Source organism: Corvus brachyrhynchos, unplaced genomic scaffold, assembly GCF_000691975.1.
Source record: "Corvus brachyrhynchos isolate BGI_N302 unplaced genomic scaffold, ASM69197v1 scaffold239, whole genome shotgun sequence".
In the NCBI taxonomy this organism is placed as follows: domain Eukaryota; kingdom Metazoa; phylum Chordata; class Aves; order Passeriformes; family Corvidae; genus Corvus; species Corvus brachyrhynchos.
The window spans coordinates 3,799,764-3,820,056 of record NW_008246057.1 but is presented as its reverse complement, the minus strand read 5'-3'; the positions used below and the strand labels follow the sequence as shown (position 1 = coordinate 3,820,056).

General features: G+C 42.4%; 2 protein-coding genes across 7 annotated transcripts in view; one reads left to right on the top strand and one right to left on the bottom strand.

Moving 5' to 3' along the window:
- LAMB4 (laminin subunit beta 4) overlaps positions 1 to 20,293 on the top strand; it is a 48,880-nt gene that overhangs the window by 14,516 nt on the left and 14,071 nt on the right. Inside the window, exons 4-23 of the mRNA XM_017745926.1 lie at positions 597 to 670; positions 1,298 to 1,486; positions 1,640 to 1,703; positions 2,226 to 2,440; positions 3,500 to 3,620; positions 4,255 to 4,443; positions 5,053 to 5,232; positions 5,935 to 6,044; positions 6,508 to 6,587; positions 7,549 to 7,699; positions 8,619 to 8,750; positions 9,515 to 9,700; positions 10,883 to 11,004; positions 11,688 to 11,808; positions 12,741 to 12,918; positions 14,284 to 14,427; positions 14,658 to 14,889; positions 16,483 to 16,640; positions 18,167 to 18,391; positions 19,498 to 19,718. Coding sequence (XP_017601415.1) covers positions 597 to 670; positions 1,298 to 1,486; positions 1,640 to 1,703; positions 2,226 to 2,440; positions 3,500 to 3,620; positions 4,255 to 4,443; positions 5,053 to 5,232; positions 5,935 to 6,044; positions 6,508 to 6,587; positions 7,549 to 7,699; positions 8,619 to 8,750; positions 9,515 to 9,700; positions 10,883 to 11,004; positions 11,688 to 11,808; positions 12,741 to 12,918; positions 14,284 to 14,427; positions 14,658 to 14,889; positions 16,483 to 16,640; positions 18,167 to 18,391; positions 19,498 to 19,718 — 3,092 coding nt within the window. The remainder of the gene's footprint in view (positions 1 to 596; positions 671 to 1,297; positions 1,487 to 1,639; positions 1,704 to 2,225; positions 2,441 to 3,499; positions 3,621 to 4,254; positions 4,444 to 5,052; positions 5,233 to 5,934; positions 6,045 to 6,507; positions 6,588 to 7,548; positions 7,700 to 8,618; positions 8,751 to 9,514; positions 9,701 to 10,882; positions 11,005 to 11,687; positions 11,809 to 12,740; positions 12,919 to 14,283; positions 14,428 to 14,657; positions 14,890 to 16,482; positions 16,641 to 18,166; positions 18,392 to 19,497; positions 19,719 to 20,293) is intronic.
- The window catches only part of LOC108449549, a 36,118-nt gene continuing 18,225 nt past the window's right edge, over positions 2,401 to 20,293 (bottom strand). For 3 of the 6 annotated variants that reach the window (XR_001865737.1, XR_001865741.1, XR_001865742.1), the window contains 3 exons: positions 17,433 to 17,641; positions 8,568 to 8,650; positions 3,626 to 4,147 (listed from right to left, as the gene is read on the bottom strand). The gene's annotated coding sequence lies outside the window, so the exon portion shown is untranslated. Of the gene's footprint in view, positions 2,480 to 3,625; positions 4,148 to 8,567; positions 8,669 to 17,432; positions 17,642 to 20,293 lie in introns of those variants that run through there. The other 3 variants (XR_001865739.1, XR_001865740.1, XR_001865738.1) reach the window with 3 other exon arrangements.

Below are 20,293 nucleotides of genomic sequence, written 5' to 3'. Positions count from 1 at the left end.
AATCCTGGGATGGTGCATGCAGATGTGAAAAATGGGGATATTGGCTAAGCTCCTGCAACTCTCTACAGAGAATGTGTTCTTGTGGAGTTTTCTTCCATATTTGTTGCAGTTTTGGAAGATGCCTGGTGCAGTAGCTCTGCTCATGACAAATTTCACATCTGGTAGTATAGAAGGGTTTAACAGTTCTGTTCAGCATGAAGAAAACACCTCATTTTTATTTTTCTTTCTTTTTCTTTCTTAGAGATAAGTAAATTATTTGAATGGATTAAAAAAAATAAACCTAACTGGATATAGAAACACACAAACCCACAACCCTACCATGACCATCATTTACAGTCCAAAGTGCATGAGTGGGACCTTCAGCCACCTCCTGCAGTCTCAGTGACATGCAGCATTGCTGGTGACAGTGCCAGGAAGGCAGCATATCATACTGCCCCAGAGAGAGCGGTCCAGCTGCATGGGTTTGTGCACAGGGGATGCCCTAGGGAGTCTAGCAGCTCTGCTGGAAAAGGCATCTTTAAATCCCCCATGGGAAAACTGTCTCAGCAACCCCTTCAATGTACGCATTGTACACTTCATTTTCATTCTCTTTTCAGGCATTGACCATGTCAGCATTAGATTGGACCTAGAAACTTTATTCCAGTTCAGCCATCTTATCCTGACCTTTAAGGTACATCTTTTACCAGAGCTTTTATGTAATATTATACACTAATTACTTAACCACAGGAATAAATTGCTTAGAGAGGCAATGAGAGCTCCATCTTTAGAGGTGTGTAAGAACAGGTTAGATAAACACCTGTCAAGTACGGTTAAATTATAGTTGATCCTGCCTTAGGGGAGGAGGATAGACCGAATAGTTTCCTATTCATGTGCCTTCTGGTCCTATTTTCTATAAATCCAAGAATTAAAGCTGAAAAAATACATAACAAAACTAAACCCTAAAAATTAAGACATACCTGAACTGCAGTTGCTCTTTCAATTTAGTTCAGCTCATGCATATCTATTATGATCCAGATGATTACAATTTTTTTGGTACAAAATTCCTATATTGTTATGGTAAACTTCCTTACTTAGAAAGTAATCTTGTATCTATATTAAATGTTACCCTTCCCTTTTGCTAGAGAGAGGTTCTAATGAGCTTTTTCAGAGAACCATGCAACTATCACAGTACCTGTAACAAGCCTCTAAGTTCTCAAACACAAAATTTTAGCATCCTCCAAAGAGGAATATCAATATAGCAACCCCTGAGGTGTCTTATTAATGCCTTCTTAGGGAATTCTTGAAATTTTTCTTGCAGACATTTCGGCCTGCAGCAATGCTGGTTGAGCGCTCTACTGACTTTGGTCAGACCTGGAAAGTGTTTAGATATTTTGCACATGATTGTGCAGCTTCTTTTCCCAACATCTCTTCTGGTCCAGCAAAAAGTGTTGGAGATGTTGTCTGTGATTCAAGATATTCAGACATCGAGCCGTCCACTGAAGGCGAGGTACTGTCAAGTGTCTGTTTGTATGAGTTCAGATCATATGTGGAGCTGAAGGTGGTATCTTGTCTGTGTCTGCTAAAGGCAGAGGCCTGTCCTTTGATCCCTTTGGTGGCTGCTCATCCCATCTCTAGAGCTTTATTCATTTTTTTTTTGCAGGTTGTTTTAAAAGCTTTGGATCCCAGTTTTGAAATAGAAAATCCATATGTGCCATATATCCAAGGTATGGACTCTACAGGTTTTCTCCAGAGGTACTTTGTGGGTATTGTTTGTTTTGTACACTGAAAGGTACACTAGCTGGTGTAAGTCAGTGATGTTGAAAATTAGGTACCTAAAAATCTTAGGGAGACATTGTATTAATAAATGAAATGGGCCAGTCTTTTTCTCTAGACTTGGGGGCAAATGGCAAAGCTCTGTGGAGCCTCATCCAACTAGCTAAACTGTCTTTCCTTCTGGCCCAATCCACACTGCTTTTTGAGAGCAGTCCCAGAGGTACACATGAACCCATGAAGTGGCTGGGAAAATGCAGAGCCATATCAAGCAGCATGCTAACACTTATGCAGCAGTATGCCAGGAGTCGGTCCTTGCCCTGGCACTGTAGGCATTACTGGTCTTGGCCAATATTGGATTTTTTTCATTATTTCTTCACTATGGGAAAATTTTGGATGACTGATTCAAACTGAAAATTTCATTCTGTTCATTTTAGACTGAAGTCAGGCTCTTAATCTCTCTTCTTTCCTTCCAGAGCTCATTACACTGACAAACCTAAGGATCAATTTTACTAAACTCCACACCCTTGGTGATGCTCTGCTTGGGAGGAGGCACAGTGATCCACTTGAGAAGTACTATTATGCCATCTATGAGATGGTTGTGCGGGGCAGCTGCTTTTGCAATGGCCATGCCAGCCAGTGTGATTCTGTGCAGAACGTGCGGGGAGATGTTTTCCATCAGTCTGGGATGGTGCGTCGTTAATGCTGTCTCCAAAAAGGGCAGTCCCTTCTGGTGTTTTGTGAGAAGGAAGAGATGGAGGGAGGGATCAGAAGGAAGATCTCTGATAATCTTTGGATTAACCATTTGCAACTGCTAGTTGTTAAATGTTTCAATGCAGACTCTTCTTTTAAACCCTGGGTTGGAATGCACAGAAGCTGTCTTTGTTGGCACTACTGTGGTGTTTCAAAAGCAACTGGGGCAAGACATGTTGATAATAGCAGCAAAATACCAGAGCTGTAATGGTTCAAATGTAATGCAGTAAGTAGCCTATGGCATGTGCAGACTTGAATGGCCACTTGTTGGGTGCATTCCACACTCCAGCTGGGCCTGGGGGCTCTGCAGCAGGAGAGGAGGCATTGGCACAAAGAATAGTTGATAATGTAAAGCTAACCCATGAAAAATGGATTATTAAAAATTTCAGGAATGTGATTGCAAATTCTTTCCCTCTGGGAACAAGAGTTTTTTCTACTGGAAAACATGTATCTCAATATGAAGACATGTAGGCAGACAGAGAGAGACTCTAAAATGTTGAAGTCTCCTTTGATATCTCTATAAATACTTTTTTTCTAAATGTTGTTCAGTGGCTTTAAAACTATTTGCTTAAAGTTTGCAGGTATTCTCCAGATCTTTTACTCAAATTATTGGAAATTATGTCAGCTGAGGGAGCCAAAGAGCTTCAAATTTTCCTGATCTTGCTGACATACCTTGAGCAGATCTCTCCTCTCCTCTCCTCTCCTCTCCTCTCCTCTCCTCTCCTCTCCTCTCCTCTCCTCTCCTCTCCTCTCCTCTCCTCTCCTCTCCTCTCCTCTCCTCTCCTCTCCTCTCCTCTCCTCTCCTCTCCTCTCCTCTCCTCTCCTCTCCTCTCCTCTCCTCTCCTCTCCTCTCCTCTCCTCTCCTCTCCTCTCCTCTCCTCTCCTCTCCTCTCCTCTCCTCTCCTCTCCTCTCCTCTCCTCTCCTCTCCTCTCCTCTCCTCACCTCACCTCACCTCACCTCACCTCACCTCATCTCTCTGTTCTCACCACATTACAGGTCCATGGGAGATGTATCTGCCACCATAACACTGAAGGTTTGTCTTGTGAAAGATGTAAAGATTTCTACAATGATGTTCCCTGGAGGCCAGCTGAAGGGACACAAGATAATGCTTGCAAACGTAACTCAAACATGCTATTTTCCTTTTTAATAGCAGGGGGTGGGTGTAGCACAATCCTAGTTCAATTCATAATGGGATGGCCAGGTTTCTGAGAGGGAGACTTTTTCATGCCTCATCCAGAGAAACAGATTGCTGCATCCATAGGTGCTGTGTTATCCTACAAGAGGAAGAGCTGTTTCATGTTCTTATTCTTCAGGCAGAGAAAAAAAACAGTAAGGAGAGGAAAAAGCAGCTAATGCAAAAAAGATCATTCATTGGTTTGCACAGTTTTTCATGTGAGTAAAAGAATTTAGACAAGGCTAAATTACTTATTTCCACAATAATGAGTAATGTAGTATACACGAAAATAATGTATTAGGGTCTGTAATAAATATTCAGCTAGAGCTTTCTTCAGCAGAGCAGTGTTCCCCACTGCATATCAGGCACACTCACCTGCATTTCCAAGTTTAGGACACAGTTCTGTCCTAAGACTCCAATGTTTTCTCCCAGTTGTAACACACAAGGCCTGGGAATAATCTTGCTGGGCACTGAAATGATACAAGTAACCAGTAACTCTGTGTTAAGTGTAGACAGCAGTGGTAGCCAGACCACAATATTGGCATGGTGTGAAATACCCCATTCGTTTTGGTTTCAGGTTGTAACTGCAACAGCCACTCCAGCAGATGCCACTTTGACATGGCCGTGTACCAGGCCAGCGGTGGGGTCAGCGGTGGCGTTTGTGAGGACTGTCAGGACAACACCACTGGGCAACACTGTGACAAGTGCAAACGTTTCTTCTACCAGGATCCACTCAAAGTCATCTCAGATCCTCAGGCGTGCCTCCGTAAGCTTCCCTTTTTAACTTCTGTAAAAATGACTCAAAACAGAGTTGTTATGGTTCTCTTTGCTCTGAGCCCTACAGCCAGCCCCATGCTTAAATGTCCACATGGTTGTAAAAATGTTACCGTACCTGTAACATCCAAACTGCTTTACAAAGTCACTGCATGACAATATCCTCGAACCAGCATTCTAAAAAGAGCTGCATATTCCAAATCCTTGCTAAACTGAGCTTAGAAATCCAGCAGAGCTATCGTCTTTCTTGAACAATGTCAATATAAATATGAATATCAGTAGTGATGTTGCTTCTGTGACCTTCAGGGATTACAGAAGAGGGTGCAAAATGATGGGAGGAGTAAATAACTTTTGCTAGATACCTGCTATATGCAAGAAAAATAGTCTTTCAGACAGGAAAGCTCTTCTTCTGAAAGATGACCTAAATTCATTATTAACACAGGATGGAGAAAATACTCTGAGTGTAATTTAATTGTAGCAATTGATTGACATGAAAAGTCCTTAAGGAGCAAAGGGCAGATTACCAGCAGCTCTGTAATTGCATTTTCATGCTTACATCTAGACGAGCTTTTTTAATGTGTCTCCTTGACCCTGCCTGTAGCATGCAACTGTGACCCCGAGGGCACCTTGCACGAGGGCATGTGCGAGAGCCACACGGATCCCACGCTGGGGACGGTCGCGGGCCGGTGCCCCTGCAAGGAAAATGTGGAGGGCGCTCGCTGTGACAAGTGCAGGGCAAACTACTACGGGCTGAGCAGCAGCGACCCCCTGGGCTGCCAGCGTACGTAAACCACTTCTTCTAGTCCTCTTTCCAAAGCATTTTTAAGGCATGGAGGTAGTTGAATGCACAGATCCACACACTAATGCTCTATTGAGTCACAAAATACCCAGTTGCCTACTGTAATTTAATGTCAATGTAATTCAAGGTTTCTGGCGCAGCATCCAAGACTGAAACAATGCAAAATCACTTTCAGAATGCATAATATAATATAACAGATCAGGCTGTTGTTAATAGAAGGGTTATTAAATATGCAATTTAATTGAAAAGGGAGATTGAGATGACAGGACCTCTGCCTTGCCAAGAGAACTTCCAGCCAACCATTCCTCTGAGAGAAGCTTGCTGAAAAACACATCCCACTCCTGCCCAGGTGCACTGTGGGTTTGTTAAGCACGTTATGCCCATACCAGGTGCTCAGCCACACACAAGGACTGCAGTGCATATCAGCACACAGCACTTGGCAAACCACTGCAGAGGACTTTCTGCCAATGCCTCTGGTCCCCCCAGAGAGGAACCCACTGAGGAAATTGTTCATTTTCCAAGGGCAGTCTGAGGGCTGGAGGGTGCCAGGGCACGTTCATCTGCAGAATGTCTGTGTGGAGGGTGGAGACTGCCTGTCATGCTGATGCCTCATCTAACATAAATGCCAGTCCTGCTGCTGTCACTGGGGCCTGCATAGGTAACTGCACATTTCTGTCCCTGCAGCCTGCAACTGTGATCCCTTGGGCAGTTTGCCCTTCTCCATCTGTGATCCTGCCACAGGAGAGTGCCTCTGCCAGAAGTTCACCACAGGGCAACACTGTGAAAAATGCCTTGTATGTACTCAGTTTTTGGTTTTGCTTCTGCATGTGATTTTGGAAGTCTCCTCACCCATCCCACACCTTTTCCTTGCCATAAAAGTAAACAATTAGTCAAAATTCGAAATAATTTTACAGCTGTATGCTCCCATTTTGCATTGACATATCTGCTTCTCTTTCACTGCTCCCAAACATTTATGCAATCAAATTGCAGTGGAAGGAGCACTCCCAGGAAGAAAAAGAAATGCAAAATTACGTCCCTGGTCCATCTTTGCTGTTTACAGAGCTATTTGCTTGCACAAGTGGGTAAATACCTGGCTCTTGCAGTGGCTGAGCACCCCTGCTATCTGGTAAGAGAAGCAGTCTCCCATGGCCAAGCACAGTGGTGGAGAGCATTGTTCATTCAGCAGAACGAGTTTTGTTTTGCTTTGGTTTGCATACTTAAATATTTGCCATAAAAGAATCTTTCTTTTTGTACCAGGTAGGATACTGGGGTCTTGGCAACAGCTTGTATGGCTGTTCTCCATGTGGCTGTGATATTGGTGGATCCCAGAATAACTTGTAAGTTAAAGTTCTTCAAGTTCTTTCTTGGTTTTAATTTTTATAAACTCTTAGGCTAGATTTTCTGGTTAGGTTAATACAGTCACAGTGCAGATGGGAAAATAGAATGTAGATGGAATTTCATCATATACAAACAGTGTAAAGTTGGGTGGAGATTTTGGAAATTTATTTGTGATATGGGGATTTAACTATTTCCTTTGAAGCCAACTTTGGATCAGGTTGAACCAAGATGTGTTTAATATAAAATACAAAATGTATGCCTTGACAGAACCAGAGACCCTAATATTATTAGAAATTAGAAGTTAGAGGTGTCATTTTTAACTTAGCTTCCTACATCTACCTTAAATGTGAGAATTTTTTTTTCTAGCTCCTATTTAAAATGTGTAATTTTAGAAGCAAGATCGGTTTCAGTTGGGCTCCTTTGGAAATCTGTTGGGCAGGGATCTTCACTACTGCTGTTAGACTTCAGACATAGGAGCACACAGTCCCATGCTGTAGAGCAGCTCTTTGTGAGCAGGTAAATCATCTGGTGTGTTAAATATGAGTGTAAGTATATGAAAACATTCCATATCACATCAAAGGTCCTTCTGATCTCATGTCCTGCCTTGATATTTGTGGGTGACAGATTATTAAGAACCGTGATACAATGATTCTTATAGAAAAAGATAAATGATACAGGAATACAGTAACAGATGCTCAGGAAACAAAAGGATCAGTGCTTCAGGTACGCAACAGACAAAGATAAAGCAAGTCATGGACTCTGAAGTCATGGAAAAGTAGCATTGAATAAATCCAGCATCAGAAACAGAGGAGGTGGGTGATAGGAAGAAGTTTAGTAATGGAGGCAATCCAGCAATGAGATTAAGCAAAGGTGGAACAAGGGTGGGTTGGAGCTGCCTTCATGCTGTGAGGACCCCGCTGTGCCACACTGATGTCCTCCCTTTACCAACTCCTCCCACAGGTGCTCACCAAAGGATGGTCAGTGCGAGTGTCTGCCCAACATCGTGAGCCGCCAGTGCAACGAGCCAGCTCCAGGATACTTCTTTCTACCCCTGGATTATTATATTTATGAAGCTGAGCATGCAAAGCCCCTTTCTGGCTCTGCACCCTTGGTAGGTATTTGGCTTTTTAGGTGTTGTACTGAGAGGGGATCATTGTGGTGGTGACACAGGAGCTGAGGCTGAGAAGAGCCCTTGCTCAGGGAGCATCTGGAGCAGCTCTTTAGCAGGAGAATGCAAAGCAAGTCCCTTGACCATCGTGGACATGACTATCCCATAACTGTGTCTGTTAAAAAGGGACAGTCAGTCTAGCGTGGTATGACCTGCAAAGCTGCCCTTGCTGCTTCTTAAGTGCAGGCTGGACTAGCATGAATTAGAGAAATTAATTTAATTATTTAAATTAGAGGAAAGTGTTTGAGTTGCCAATAGCTCTCATGAAATGTTCTATTTCTGGGAATCTCCATCAAGGGAAGAATCAAATTACTCTCTGCTCCACTGGACTAATGCCTGCTGCCTTATATAAAGGCACTGATTGTAGCCTAATTTCCTCAAGAATTTGGCATCCATCTGTAATGTTTTTAGAAAAATTAATTACTTTTTTTTCCCCCCTTCAACATGGGGGTAGTTGTTCCCCATGCTGAGTACAAGCCTGGAATGCATACCTTCCTCTGTCTATGCTTTTACTAATATTTTTTCTCTGGCATGTTGTAGAGAAACTATAGATAAGAAATAATAAAAACTGTTTATTTGCAGGTCGCATCCACAAATATTTAGCTATAATCACAACCAGTATTCATCCTACAGTCCAATAATTAAATGGAAAACGGATGTCTGGGACATAGCTTACGAGGGAAAAGTGCAAGTTAATTTTAAGGCAGTGAGGGGAAGAGATTTCCAACAGCTGCTGGGTCATAGTTTAGAGTTTCACCCAGCAGAGAATAGAGCTTGTTCTAAGAATGTGGATTTTCATTTAGTTGCTTACCCCCCTTCAGTGTTGTTGAGACAGTGCTGCTCCTTTTTTATTACTTCATAGGTTCAGCCAAGCACTCTTCCAAGGTGTGACATCTATTTCCAGAAGAAAGGCTATGAGTTCATGATTGAAAATGGAAAGATCGTGTTAAACAGGAACAAGAAACGAACTGTAAGAAAATCTGGACTGGAACAGGTAAATTAGTACTTGAGTAGTTACTTAAGTTTACACCAAATAATAAAATTTTATTTTGTAACAAAGGGCAAGGAAATGCCTGAGCACATGGGATTCACAGTCCTAGACATTACAATCCTGACACAAATTAAATCATAAAAGAATAAAAAAGAATAAAAAATATTGAAAAGAAAAAAATTGTTGGGTTGGACATTTTATTATTCACACTGACAGGTTTGCTCTGCTATGTCCAGTGCCATTGTAGACTCAAGTTCCATGAATTTTTGGAAGAGAAAAATCATTATGGAAGGTAAAGTTTTTGGGGTTTTTTTTTTGGTCTTTTTTTTTTTTTTTTTTTGGTTGCAAGACATTTCCAACAAGTTTACCAAGACATTAGCACTTAAATGCAGCCATTTTAAGTATTGATATTTATGTATCCAGTTTATAATGAAATGGCCAGCCAGGTATGAAAACAGGCTTATTCTGTTTATGGTTTGCAACGTGAATGTTTGGAGATGCCAAATATTCAGAGGTGAGTGGATTATTCTAGTCCCTCTTATTGCTGTTACTGCAAACTTGTGGGAAGCTTTTCTTTACATGTGACCCTAAACATCCTATCTTTGGGAGAGTTCTTAGATTGTCAATTTTGAGCTTGTTCAGAAAATGAGACTGATGGCTAAAATAAGTAAACAGTGTGGCAAAAGTATTTCCTTTCTTTTTTCTGAGTTTGTTTTTTTGGTAATTTTACTCTGTGTCTTGATGGAAATGTCAATGTGTCTTTGCAGGGTGCGATGCAGTTTGGACAGGACTCGGTTTCAGAAGTGGTGTTCCGGCAGCCCAGTGCTGCTCGAGCTGTCACATGGACAGGACATGGCTTCGCCCGTGTTCCCAGTGGAGCTGGGCTGAGATTTGCCATCAACAATGTTCCCTTTGCTATGGACTTTGATATCACAATTCGTTATGAGCCTGAGGTACTTGTGATGTCTTGCATGTCTTGTGATGTTGTGATAGATGCAGGGTCTATTTTGTCAATAATAGGATGAGAAACTTGTTCTATTCTTTATATTTAGAATTAAAATTCCTTGCCTTTTCACCCAGTAGCAAGTTGCCTTGCCAACCAAGTAATATGCCCTCCACTGACCCCCTTAACCCTTTCCACTCAAATATGAAAAATCAGCACTACAACTGTTTTCTAAGCATCAGCCAAGATTTCATCTTCTGAATGTTTCTCTTTTGGCACCTATACTTGGACTATACTTTTACTCACAAATCAAACACATGAAAAATGCAGTTCCTTTTAGATAAGCATTCTGTATTCCTAGCTGGGATTTTTTGGGCAGTAAAATGGGCACAGGCAGGAGTGATCTGCATAGATATTTATCCAGGCCTTTTGCAGGCATCTAGCTTCCCAGTTGTTCCAGCTGGACTCTGAGATGTGTGAAAATTGTAGGAAAATAGCAAATTACTATTTTTTGCCTGGAGAAGATTTCTCAATGATGAAGACATGTCTAGGGAAATCTGTTAATCCAAATCTGGTTAAACTCAGGTCCTCACCCATGTCTTCAAAAACACAAGCATTTTATTGGTACCAGCTTTTGTATATGCCTTATTCTTTTGCAATTCTCTGGGACAGTCCCACAACTCAAGATTTTCCTGCTGTCTATTATATTCTGTTCTCTGACTGTCACTCTAAGGTAAAAAAATCTCCCAGTTTCTTAAAACATGAGAACAATTTTTCAGTGGGCTGGTTTGAGGTAGCTTTTTCTGACTAAGGATTGAAGAGTTGAGTTTTAAATACATTCGTTACAAAGTCTTTTATGTTTATTGTTTCTTATTAGATGTGTGAGAAGGCAGCTAATGAAGGATATCTCCAGAATAACACTGTGCTAAGAAAAGAAACAACTCCAATGACTCTAACAGAGCTGTTTCCATTTGAACCAGCTGAGATCCCATTTCCGTCTCTGCTTTTCATTAGCTATTGCAAATACAATAAATTTTTCACAAGTGACATTGTTTTTCAGTGCTGTAAAGAATAAAATCTGTTTTGTCGCTGCAGTGTGCAATCATTCAGATGGCTTTCATTAACCATTGCAAAGAGAAAGCAGGTTATTCAGATACAAAATATTACCATAATTTTTGTCTTTCGTTTATAGTTCTTGGAAGACTGGCTTGCAAGTGTTGCCATCCAGCCTGCTGGTATCTTGTCAGATCAACGCTGCAAAAACAAGGTCCTTTCACCGGAGCCACACAAGTTACCTCTCCCAGCTACAAAGAGGTCTGACTGTTCCTGTCTTTTTGCCTGTAGATCTTCTGTGTACAAATCGTTTACTGAAGCATTGCAGAGAAACACATGTGTGGGAGAGTGGGATCAGAAACACATGTGTGGCCTTTTCTGTAGCTGGCATACCACAATACTACGTAGGCTCTAAGGAAGTCTGATGCCCCACTCCTCAGTCTGGCAAAGGTTTGCCAAACCCAGGAGAGCAGCCTGAGATCCAGCTGGTGCTGGTTGTTGCTCTGGTGAAGATCCAACTACAGCTACTTCAGTATAGAAAGAAAATATTGACTTAAAGTCACTGTCCTAGCCTATTTTCAAAACCAGCTTTTCAGCCTGGACCTGTGTAAGGAATAGAGAGAAGTTAAGAGGATGTGACCAATGTCTTGATTAAAGAGGGACAGGAGAGGATGAATATGAACAGTGAATTGCAAACCCCTTTGCCATTTTCAGTTTAATCTCCCCAGGTTTAAATTACGCTTGGTGAATTATCCAGCAGAAGTCCAGCAGCTTTCCCGAAGCCTGCAAGCGTGGGGCTGGGTGTGCTCCTCACAGCAGCAGGGCTTGCTCCAGGCTGCAGGCATTAGTTTGCAGGCACAGAGGGAAGGGAGAGCTCAAAACACCCAGTACACTTGCCTTGTCCAGACTCCCGGCTATAACTGTACTTAATTTCTGCAAAACAGGATTGCACTTCTGCAAACTCCAGTCTGCTTGGAGCCGGGAACGGAATATTTTGTGGATGTGTATTTTTCTCAGCTCTCTGCCTCTGACAAAAAGGCAAAATCATTCATCTTGATTGACTCAGTGAGTAGTTCTGTCACAAGTCCCTTGAGGTTGTATTTATACACAGTGATTTTTTTTACAGACTATTTAGAAGTATTTTAAAATAATTTATAGTGTGTTTTAATAGAAGTTCAGGTTCTGCTTATCTCTGTTGGCACTGTTTGCATATTTTTGTATGGAAAGGCAGAATTGTAGCTGGTTTAATTTTCATGGAGCACTACATCAAGCCATACTTGTTGCACATGTTGATAGTCAGAGTATGTACCTCTATCTGTTGCTCATTGATTATGAACACAGCCCACATATGCTGACAAGATGCTGTAGCTATGGATATAAATTTGTGCAGCTCCTCATCACTTGGTTTTTCAAAATATCTCTAATTTGTAGGGATCATGGGTATTATTATTAAAGATGAAATGGAAAAGTAAAATTAGTCGTGTACTTCCTGGGAATCAGGTCCAGATATTTCCCAAGTTTCCATCAAGTCAGGAACTGGGTGTTAATTTTAGGTCCTTCTCTTGAGAAAAATATTTTTAAGTCTATTTCTCTAATTATTGCTGTAGAACTGGACCTGACAAGGGCTGGCTATACTTGGACATAGAACCTTCAGCTGATTTTTCTCTATCGTAGTAATACAAGTAAAAATTTTGGCCAGATGCTGCTTTTGGAGTCACTAACCCAGCACAGCAAGACCAGTTCTGAGCACATATCTGAGGTCTTATTATAATTTTATTTTTTTAAACACAGTCTCTCTTATTTGAAGAACTCAGGGAATGTCTAGACCTTCAGAATAAATGTGAATTTAGATGACAGAATGGCACAGCTGCAGATTTGGAAACCCAGTGCTCCAGGCCTCTGTTGTTGCAATGGAAAGCACATTAAGAGAATGTGGGAAATTCTGGTTTTCAATATATCTAAGCAAAAATATTTTCTTTTCTCTCTTAATGACAAAGCTTGGACTTATTCCCAGAATCAGCTCTGTGGAGAATTTATGCAGTGAAAAGGATTTAGATGAGTACCAGAAGTATCACTGTATTGAAATTGCATCTGAAGTTGGGCCTCACGTCCTGCCCGAAGCGTGCGCGCGGCTCATAGTGAGCTTGTCAGCCCGAATTCACAACGGCGCCGTCGGTAAGGACCAGCCTGCACAGGCAGCTCGGCTGGGCAGTTGCTGGTTTTCCCTTGAGTTTGTAGGATATGTTGATTGTAGAGCTCTCAGCCCGCAGTAGAAGTGAACCTGGTCAGCACATGGTATCCATGGATGCACAGGGTACATCCCACTGAATCCTATGTGTGCTACAAACACCTCTTGGTGGCATGAATCTCCGAGTTCATCACTCCTGAGGGGCTTCATGGAGCAGCATGTCAGGGACCATGGCAGTGATTTTGTGTCTTCTGAAGAGCGTTTGTATCAGATGCCTTTACCATATTGGCCAAGGGAGTAACTTTCCTACTTTTCTGGCTGCTGCAAAATGACAGAGAAGTTTCTAAGCCCTCTCTCTAGATGATGTAGGCCAGCTGGATGCCTTAGTAAGATTCCAGGCATGATGGCACATAAGTCAATATACTGGAAGAGATTCATCAAGAAAACCTTGATGATGTTCCAACAAGAAGGCAATGGCAGGTGGGGTTTGAAGTTCCTAGGCAGCCTCCTCGACCCACCATGGAAAGATTAGCTGAGCTCAGTGGCTCACAGACCTTCCCAGGTATTTGGCCCAGAGAAATGGAGCTTCTCTGCACTTCCAGTAACAGGAGGGGCCTTTCCGAACAACTTTGGTGGCCTCCTCCTTTCAGGGAGCCATGCAGCAATGCCTCCAAAGAGATAGAATCTACTTGGATTGGGTGATTTTTAGAAGGACTGATGCCTCACTCTAGTATCAGGTGATGAGGTCATGGCTGTGCAACCAGTATACCCCTCATTTAGGCTTGGGCTGTGCTAACTCCCCATTAGCCTAATTCCTGAAGTGATGAGATTCCCCCAGTGAAATGCAGCACTTTGGTTTTTTAGTGCTTTCCAGAGCATTCTGGGAAAACATCCTCTGTGAGTTAGCAGAGCATCTTCACTCAACAAGTTAGTCCAAAGTGTCCAGAAAGAGACAAATAGTATACAGATGCAGACTAAGTACAAGATTGCAGATTATGTCCCATGCTCCAGCTAGATGCAGATTTGTAGCAAACCTTTCTAGACTTCAGGATATCTCCATTTGGATCTACACTTGCTACTCCCTTTTTGTCCTACCCCAAATGCCTGCTGAAGGCAGTGCCTTCAATGTGGCAACTGCAACACCAAGACTTGTGCTGGTGTCTGATATACCATCACCATTGATGCTACACCATGAAATGATCTAAACCATGGCCATCATCAGGTTAGTGAACCCCTGATAAGAATAATCAAGCTCTTTCCTACCTATTTCAAAGTGTGAAACCTGCAAGCTGATGAAAGCAGTAACACTCCTTGACAACCAAACCTGTTTCGATTTTCTTTCCCCTTGCCAGCATGTAAGTGCAATGCCCAAGGGTCGCTGAATGCCAACTGTAGTAAACTGGGGGGCCAGTGTCAGTGCAAAGCCAACGTCGTGGGACGCTGCTGTGACACCTGCTCTGCAGGCAGCTACGGCTTTGGCTTCCATGGCTGCTACGGTGAGTGCTCAGCAGCCAGCACCACTACCAGTACCACTAGCTGGCTCTTCACCCATACCTCAATTTTTAGGGCTTTGAATCCCAGATTATGTGTGAAGCAATATAAAAAATGTTTCCACAAATAACAGGTTTTCCATCCCTGCTGCCTGGCTGCCTTTGAGCAGCGTCAGCAATGGGATGGCTTGGCAGGAATACTTTAAGGACACAGCTTTGCTTTTGGTGTTTTCCAGCGTGCGAGTGCCACCCGCAAGGCTCGCTGAGCACACTGTGCGACCAGGTGACGGGGCAGTGCTCCTGCCGCCGGGAGGTGGATGGCCAGGGCTGCAGCCGCTGCTTGGCTGGGTACTTTGGATTCCCCCACTGCCGTCCTTGCCCTTGTAATGGCCATGCGGAGCTGTGCGACCCTCTGACTGGAGTGTGCCTCAACTGCCATGGGTTTACAGCTGGAAGCCACTGTGAAAGGTCAGTTGATGGGCGGTGCTGCAAAGCTCCCCCAGACACTGGTGCTCTCCAAAATGCCTGTGTAGCTGTGGTCTACAAATGCATTGATGACCTTAACAGGAAACATGTACCCAAACCAGGATGAAACCGAGCCCGGCTACTGAATGTCAGGCACCTATTTCTTTGGCAAATGCATGTGGGAGTGTGCATGCAATGCCTGTGGGTGGACTGCAGGTAGGGCATGCACTCAGCATTGCAGTGGGCTTCCTGCAAGAAGGCATTTGAGACACGGAGGCCATGACACTATATGCTTGGAGACACACACAAAGCGCTGCATGTGGGATAAACTGACTCCCGCCAGCTTTCAAATTGCCAGCTTTCAAATTTAAAATTCAACACGAGGTTAATCAAGCGGCTAACCTCGTGCTGAATACTCATTTTAATACCTGCAATTACCTCTAAGGAACATAAGTAAACATGCCCTGTTTGCTGGTCGTATTAGTTCCATATCAGCAGCAAATGACTTTACCCACATGTTCCAGCTCCGTTCAGAACACTGCTCCTATTTTTTATTCTGTACACTGGAAGCAGTATCACAGTTCAACATGGACATCAAAATTAAGTTTGTTTAGTTTAGTTTGGCTGTACTGTACCTGTCATTCACTTTTAAGAGGATTTCCCCATGAAACCTGTTGAGCTTTTCCTGCAGTGCTTTTAGACAGTACAGTCTTTGGCTGTTGTACTTGTAGACGGCAAACAGATTAAAAATGGGAGACGGAAACACTTGTTGCCCTGTGGCTCTACAGGATCTCCAGACCCCAGGGGGAGGATAATTAGATAGCCAAGTCTTTTAGCCTTGCCTGTATACATATGGAGAACTGTGTTCCCATTTGCCATAGTAAAGCAGATCAAAGACAGGATGCTTCAGAAGCCACTGTGTTGCTGTTGCCACAGCTGCAGAACCACAGGGGGTTGGGATGCGGAAACAGCAGTGGTAGGAAGGGTGGCTGAGCCCCCAGGGAGCCTTGAAAGTCTCCCACCAGTCCAGGTAACAGCACAGCCACCAGCACCTTGAAAGAGCCATTTCCCCAGGTTTGCAGAACATGTCAGACAGAGCATGGCTCAATTATGTTCCATCTAAAATATGCAGTATTCTCTGAGTGCTCGTTATGAATCATTGCTTTTTTTGCCTGTGCCAGCATTTTCTAATGTCATGCCAACCACTCTGTGTATGTCTGTATAGAAATAGATGAATATATGTGCTGATAGGCAAATATACAGAATATTTACATGGCAGGTTTTAGCTGCCTACGCAGAACATGTGTGATATACCATATCATAATCATTTAGATTAAAATTGTTCCAGAGTAGGTGAAAGTCTTCCCAAACACTCCTTGAAAGGAAAACGTGTCTTTTTCTTTTTGCTCCAGATTTTGAGAATGAAGCTCTGATTTTCCATTTTAGAACACCTTTGAAGCTTGATATATGTATACCAACTGATGGAGATAGCATTACAATGATCTGGAATATTAATTTAAATATATACATATAAATTGATTCACCTGCATGGAGCACTTGACAATTTGTCCTGCTTTGTGTTGACTGCTTTGGCAGGTGCATGGATGGCTATTATGGAAATCCTCTGGATGGAGAACCCTGCCGCCCATGCATGTGCCCAGGGGCACCTACAAGCAATAGGTATTTTGCACGTTCCTGTTACCAGGACTCCCAGTCTGCACAGCTAGTCTGTAATTGTCTCGAGGGATATTCAGGTACGAAGCAAAGTAAGGACTGGTTTTGACACTACTAAAATTAACATAAGAGAAAAAAATGATCATCCTCCATCTGTCATATGTTCAGAAATAACAAGTGAGGTAATGGTAAAAAAACAGCTAAGAAGAGTTAGCACTCAGGTTTAGTGAAATTATGTGGGTAAGTTCTGACTAAGAAGAATGGGAATTGTGCAGTTAGTGTTTTAAAAAGGGATTCACCTATGTGGATACAGTGAAGACATTAATTATTCTGATGTCACTCTCTGGAAATCTCCTCTCCAGGGGCACTCCATTAATCTGGTGGGGAGTGCGGGGAGAACTGCAGTTGCTCATCACCTCTGAAAAAGAAGCATTGGAAGCCCAAATGGGAAAGAATAGGGCATCAAAAAGAGCTGATAAGATTTCCTAATCAGAGAAAGTCTTTCTCCATGTAGAGGAAACTCTTTGACATTTATGCGTAAAAGTGACTGCTTCATGGTTCAAATGGTCACTTTAGAAATGAGATTTCTATTCTCAGCTGTCTCAAATGCAGATATTTTTGCAGCAAACTGATTCCTCATTTCCTAAGATCTTGTTGACTTAGCTTGAATTGCTGAAGTGAAAGCTGAAGATATTTCCCTTCCCCTGGGCATTAGAAAGATCTCCTGTGATGGGACCAAAGCTTAATGGGAAGCACTGCTGAAAATTAAACCAATGCTGTCATCTTTACTTAGGCAAGGTTCCATTATAAGTCAAGAGTGGTTTTGCTTGAGTAATTGTCATAGGCCCAAAATTATTCTTGTTGGTACTCACCCAGGGGACTTCTGTCCTCACAAATCGCTGCACTCCTCAGTTTTGGACTTTATTCCTCCTGCTCCTTTCCAGCAAGACTTGGTCACCTTTGTGGCAGTGCTCTCACTTTCTCAGAGATTGAGAAAGGCTCTGGGTCCTGAGGAGCACAGTGAAGGAACAGAGTCCTTGGCTGAGGATGAACCAGTGGATGTGGTTCCAGGAACACCAGCCTGCACAAAAAAGGTTTTTGAGATGCAGAGGTAGCACCCAAATCAGAGCAGGCATTGGGATGAAATGCAGAAATAGTTGTAATGCCAGCAAACAAGGACAGAGCATTTCAGAGTTCATCTGAACTCCTGGGCACCCCCCACCCTCCAATGCTGCTGTTGGAGTGAAGGGCCAACGAAAATCCTGCAAATATGGTCAACCCTGACTACTGCCATTGAATGGACTTCAATGAAAAAAGATATTTGGAGGTGTTGTGTGAGGGGGCATCTATTTGCTCTTGCTGAAAGGACTTCCTTGGTATAAACAACTTGGGATGAGGAGGGTGCATTTCCATCAGGTTTCAGTGAGGAAGATATAATTTAAACTGATCAGAGGATTAAAGGGCAATGGTCTCAAACAGGTGGATATTTTCCGTTGGAAATGTGCATTTGAACAGGCAATCTGAACCTTTTAACAATATTACTGGAAATTACATGTTTCACTTGAATTGCCATCAGCCAGCAATTATTTTTACCTTCCTCTGACAGGCAATCAGTGTGATGAGTGTCCTAGTGGATTCTACAAAAACCCAAGCAGCCCTGGGCTTGACTGTGCACCATGTCCCTGCAACAACAACATTGATTTGACAGACCCAGAGTCCTGTAACAGGGTCACCGGGGAATGCACCAAGTGTTTACACAACACCCATGGTGCAAACTGCCAGTTCTGCAAACCAGGTTACTTTGGCTCAGCCCTCAATCAAAACTGTCAAAGTAAGTAAGTAACAGCACTGCAACTGTGTTTTACTACCAAGAAATTTTTTAACAAAAATAGGCTATAAGGAGAGGCTAGACCTTGGAGGGAGAGCAAAACTAAAGCAGGTGAATAGAGCAAAATATAAGGATCACAAATATATTTTTCTAATTACCAAATATAAATATATCAGTGATACAAATAATATGACATCTATTAAATTCTTTGTAATCCAAGTCTCACTAAATCTCATACTAAATATCACTCCTAGAGAATACTCATTTGTGAAATGAAGGCCGTACTCACTGTTAGAAAAATAAATATTCATTCAGCTTATTCACGAAGGAATCAAAAGTAAAGGAATCAAAGATAATTGTTTATCCACACCATTGGCTGATGCCAACTAAGCAATGCTCAGTTAACCAGATGATCCCTTGCTGAACTTCCTGCCTTACCAGTTATTTTCATTAAGTGGCTAGAGTGAGAGTGTTAAGGCAGTTTAATAAATTCCATGAGGACTCATCAATAACTCAGCACTTTGAACAGAACGGCAGGAGGGTAAGGAAAAGCAAGGCACAAGCTTCTTCACAATTTTTCTCAATAATCATTTTCAGAAATGTGCCTGATCGAGGATTTAATTTCTATGGCCAAGATAATCATAAGTGTAGTCAAGAAACTGTTTTTCTGGGAATCTCTAAAATATAGTCCAAGCCCATCCCTTGTTCATTCTTGGAAGATGTCTGTTAGAAATGGTTAAGCAAGAACTTCTGGCTCCTCACAAGGAGGGCTTTTTAACTTACTTGGCTTACTGGGGATTCCCACACTGGATAATGCCTACTGTAAATCAACTTATCCTTACCCAACATATTTAACATTGCATTCTAATAAGATTCAAAATTCACTGAGCCTTCATTTTTTGTGCCTGTATTAAAAGTGTTGAACATTCACAGTAAGTTTTCTCAAAGCCATATATAAGTCATTATAGAAAGATAGGTAATGTGTATTGGAGTAAACGTGCTCGAAGTCACTAGAAAGAAACCTACAGCATGGGCTTTATATCCAGCTCTGACTGTCCATCAGCTGTCTGTATTACTGTCTGCTGTAGTAATTGTCCTTCTTTTTCCAGGCTGCATGTGCAATCTGGCAGGTGTTCACCCTGCCATGTGCCCAGGGGGGGATGCAGCCTGCCTGTGTGACCCAGCCACAGGAGCTTGTCCTTGCCTGCCCAATGTGCTGGGTGCCACATGTGACCAGTGTGCCTCTGGCTACTGGGACCTGGCTAGCGGAAAAGGATGTCAGACCTGTGACTGTGATCCAAAAAATTCCCAAAGCAACCAGTGCAACCAGGCAAGAAAATTACTCTGCTTTCCAGGAATCAGGGTGCTGGTGTTTTGACATGACAAAGTGGGGACCCTCTCATTAATGAGGATTGTTTTTTTGTCATACTCCCTGAAAACAAAAAATTCTTTGAAAGTTTGTAGTTGGTGCAATCACACTGTGAGTCATTAAATCAAAAGTGCTGTTCTGATAATGTGGCTTTGCTGGTAAGCAATTTCTCTTTGCCTGTTGTTTCTTTGTCAAGTGGATCTTAGAAATACTTTGTAAAAAGATGTCACATAGGAAAAAACTGCCTCATAAATATGCATATAGGGAAGAAAGAAATCCAAGCTTGGACCCCAGAGTCTTATGAGTATTTTTAAAGTGTTTATTTTCATAAAGTAGCAGCTGTGGCCATTACATTAATCATGCCTCATCTAGCAGACTACTAGAGTACCTTTTCTCATCTTTAATTCCTGTGCACATTTTAGGATTGGAATGTAGAAAAAATTAAACAGAGTTTCAGAATGGAGAGGTGAAATTGTGATCCCATGGAGTCAACAGCAATTTTGCTATTGACTTCAGAGCACCAGGAGCTTATCCTA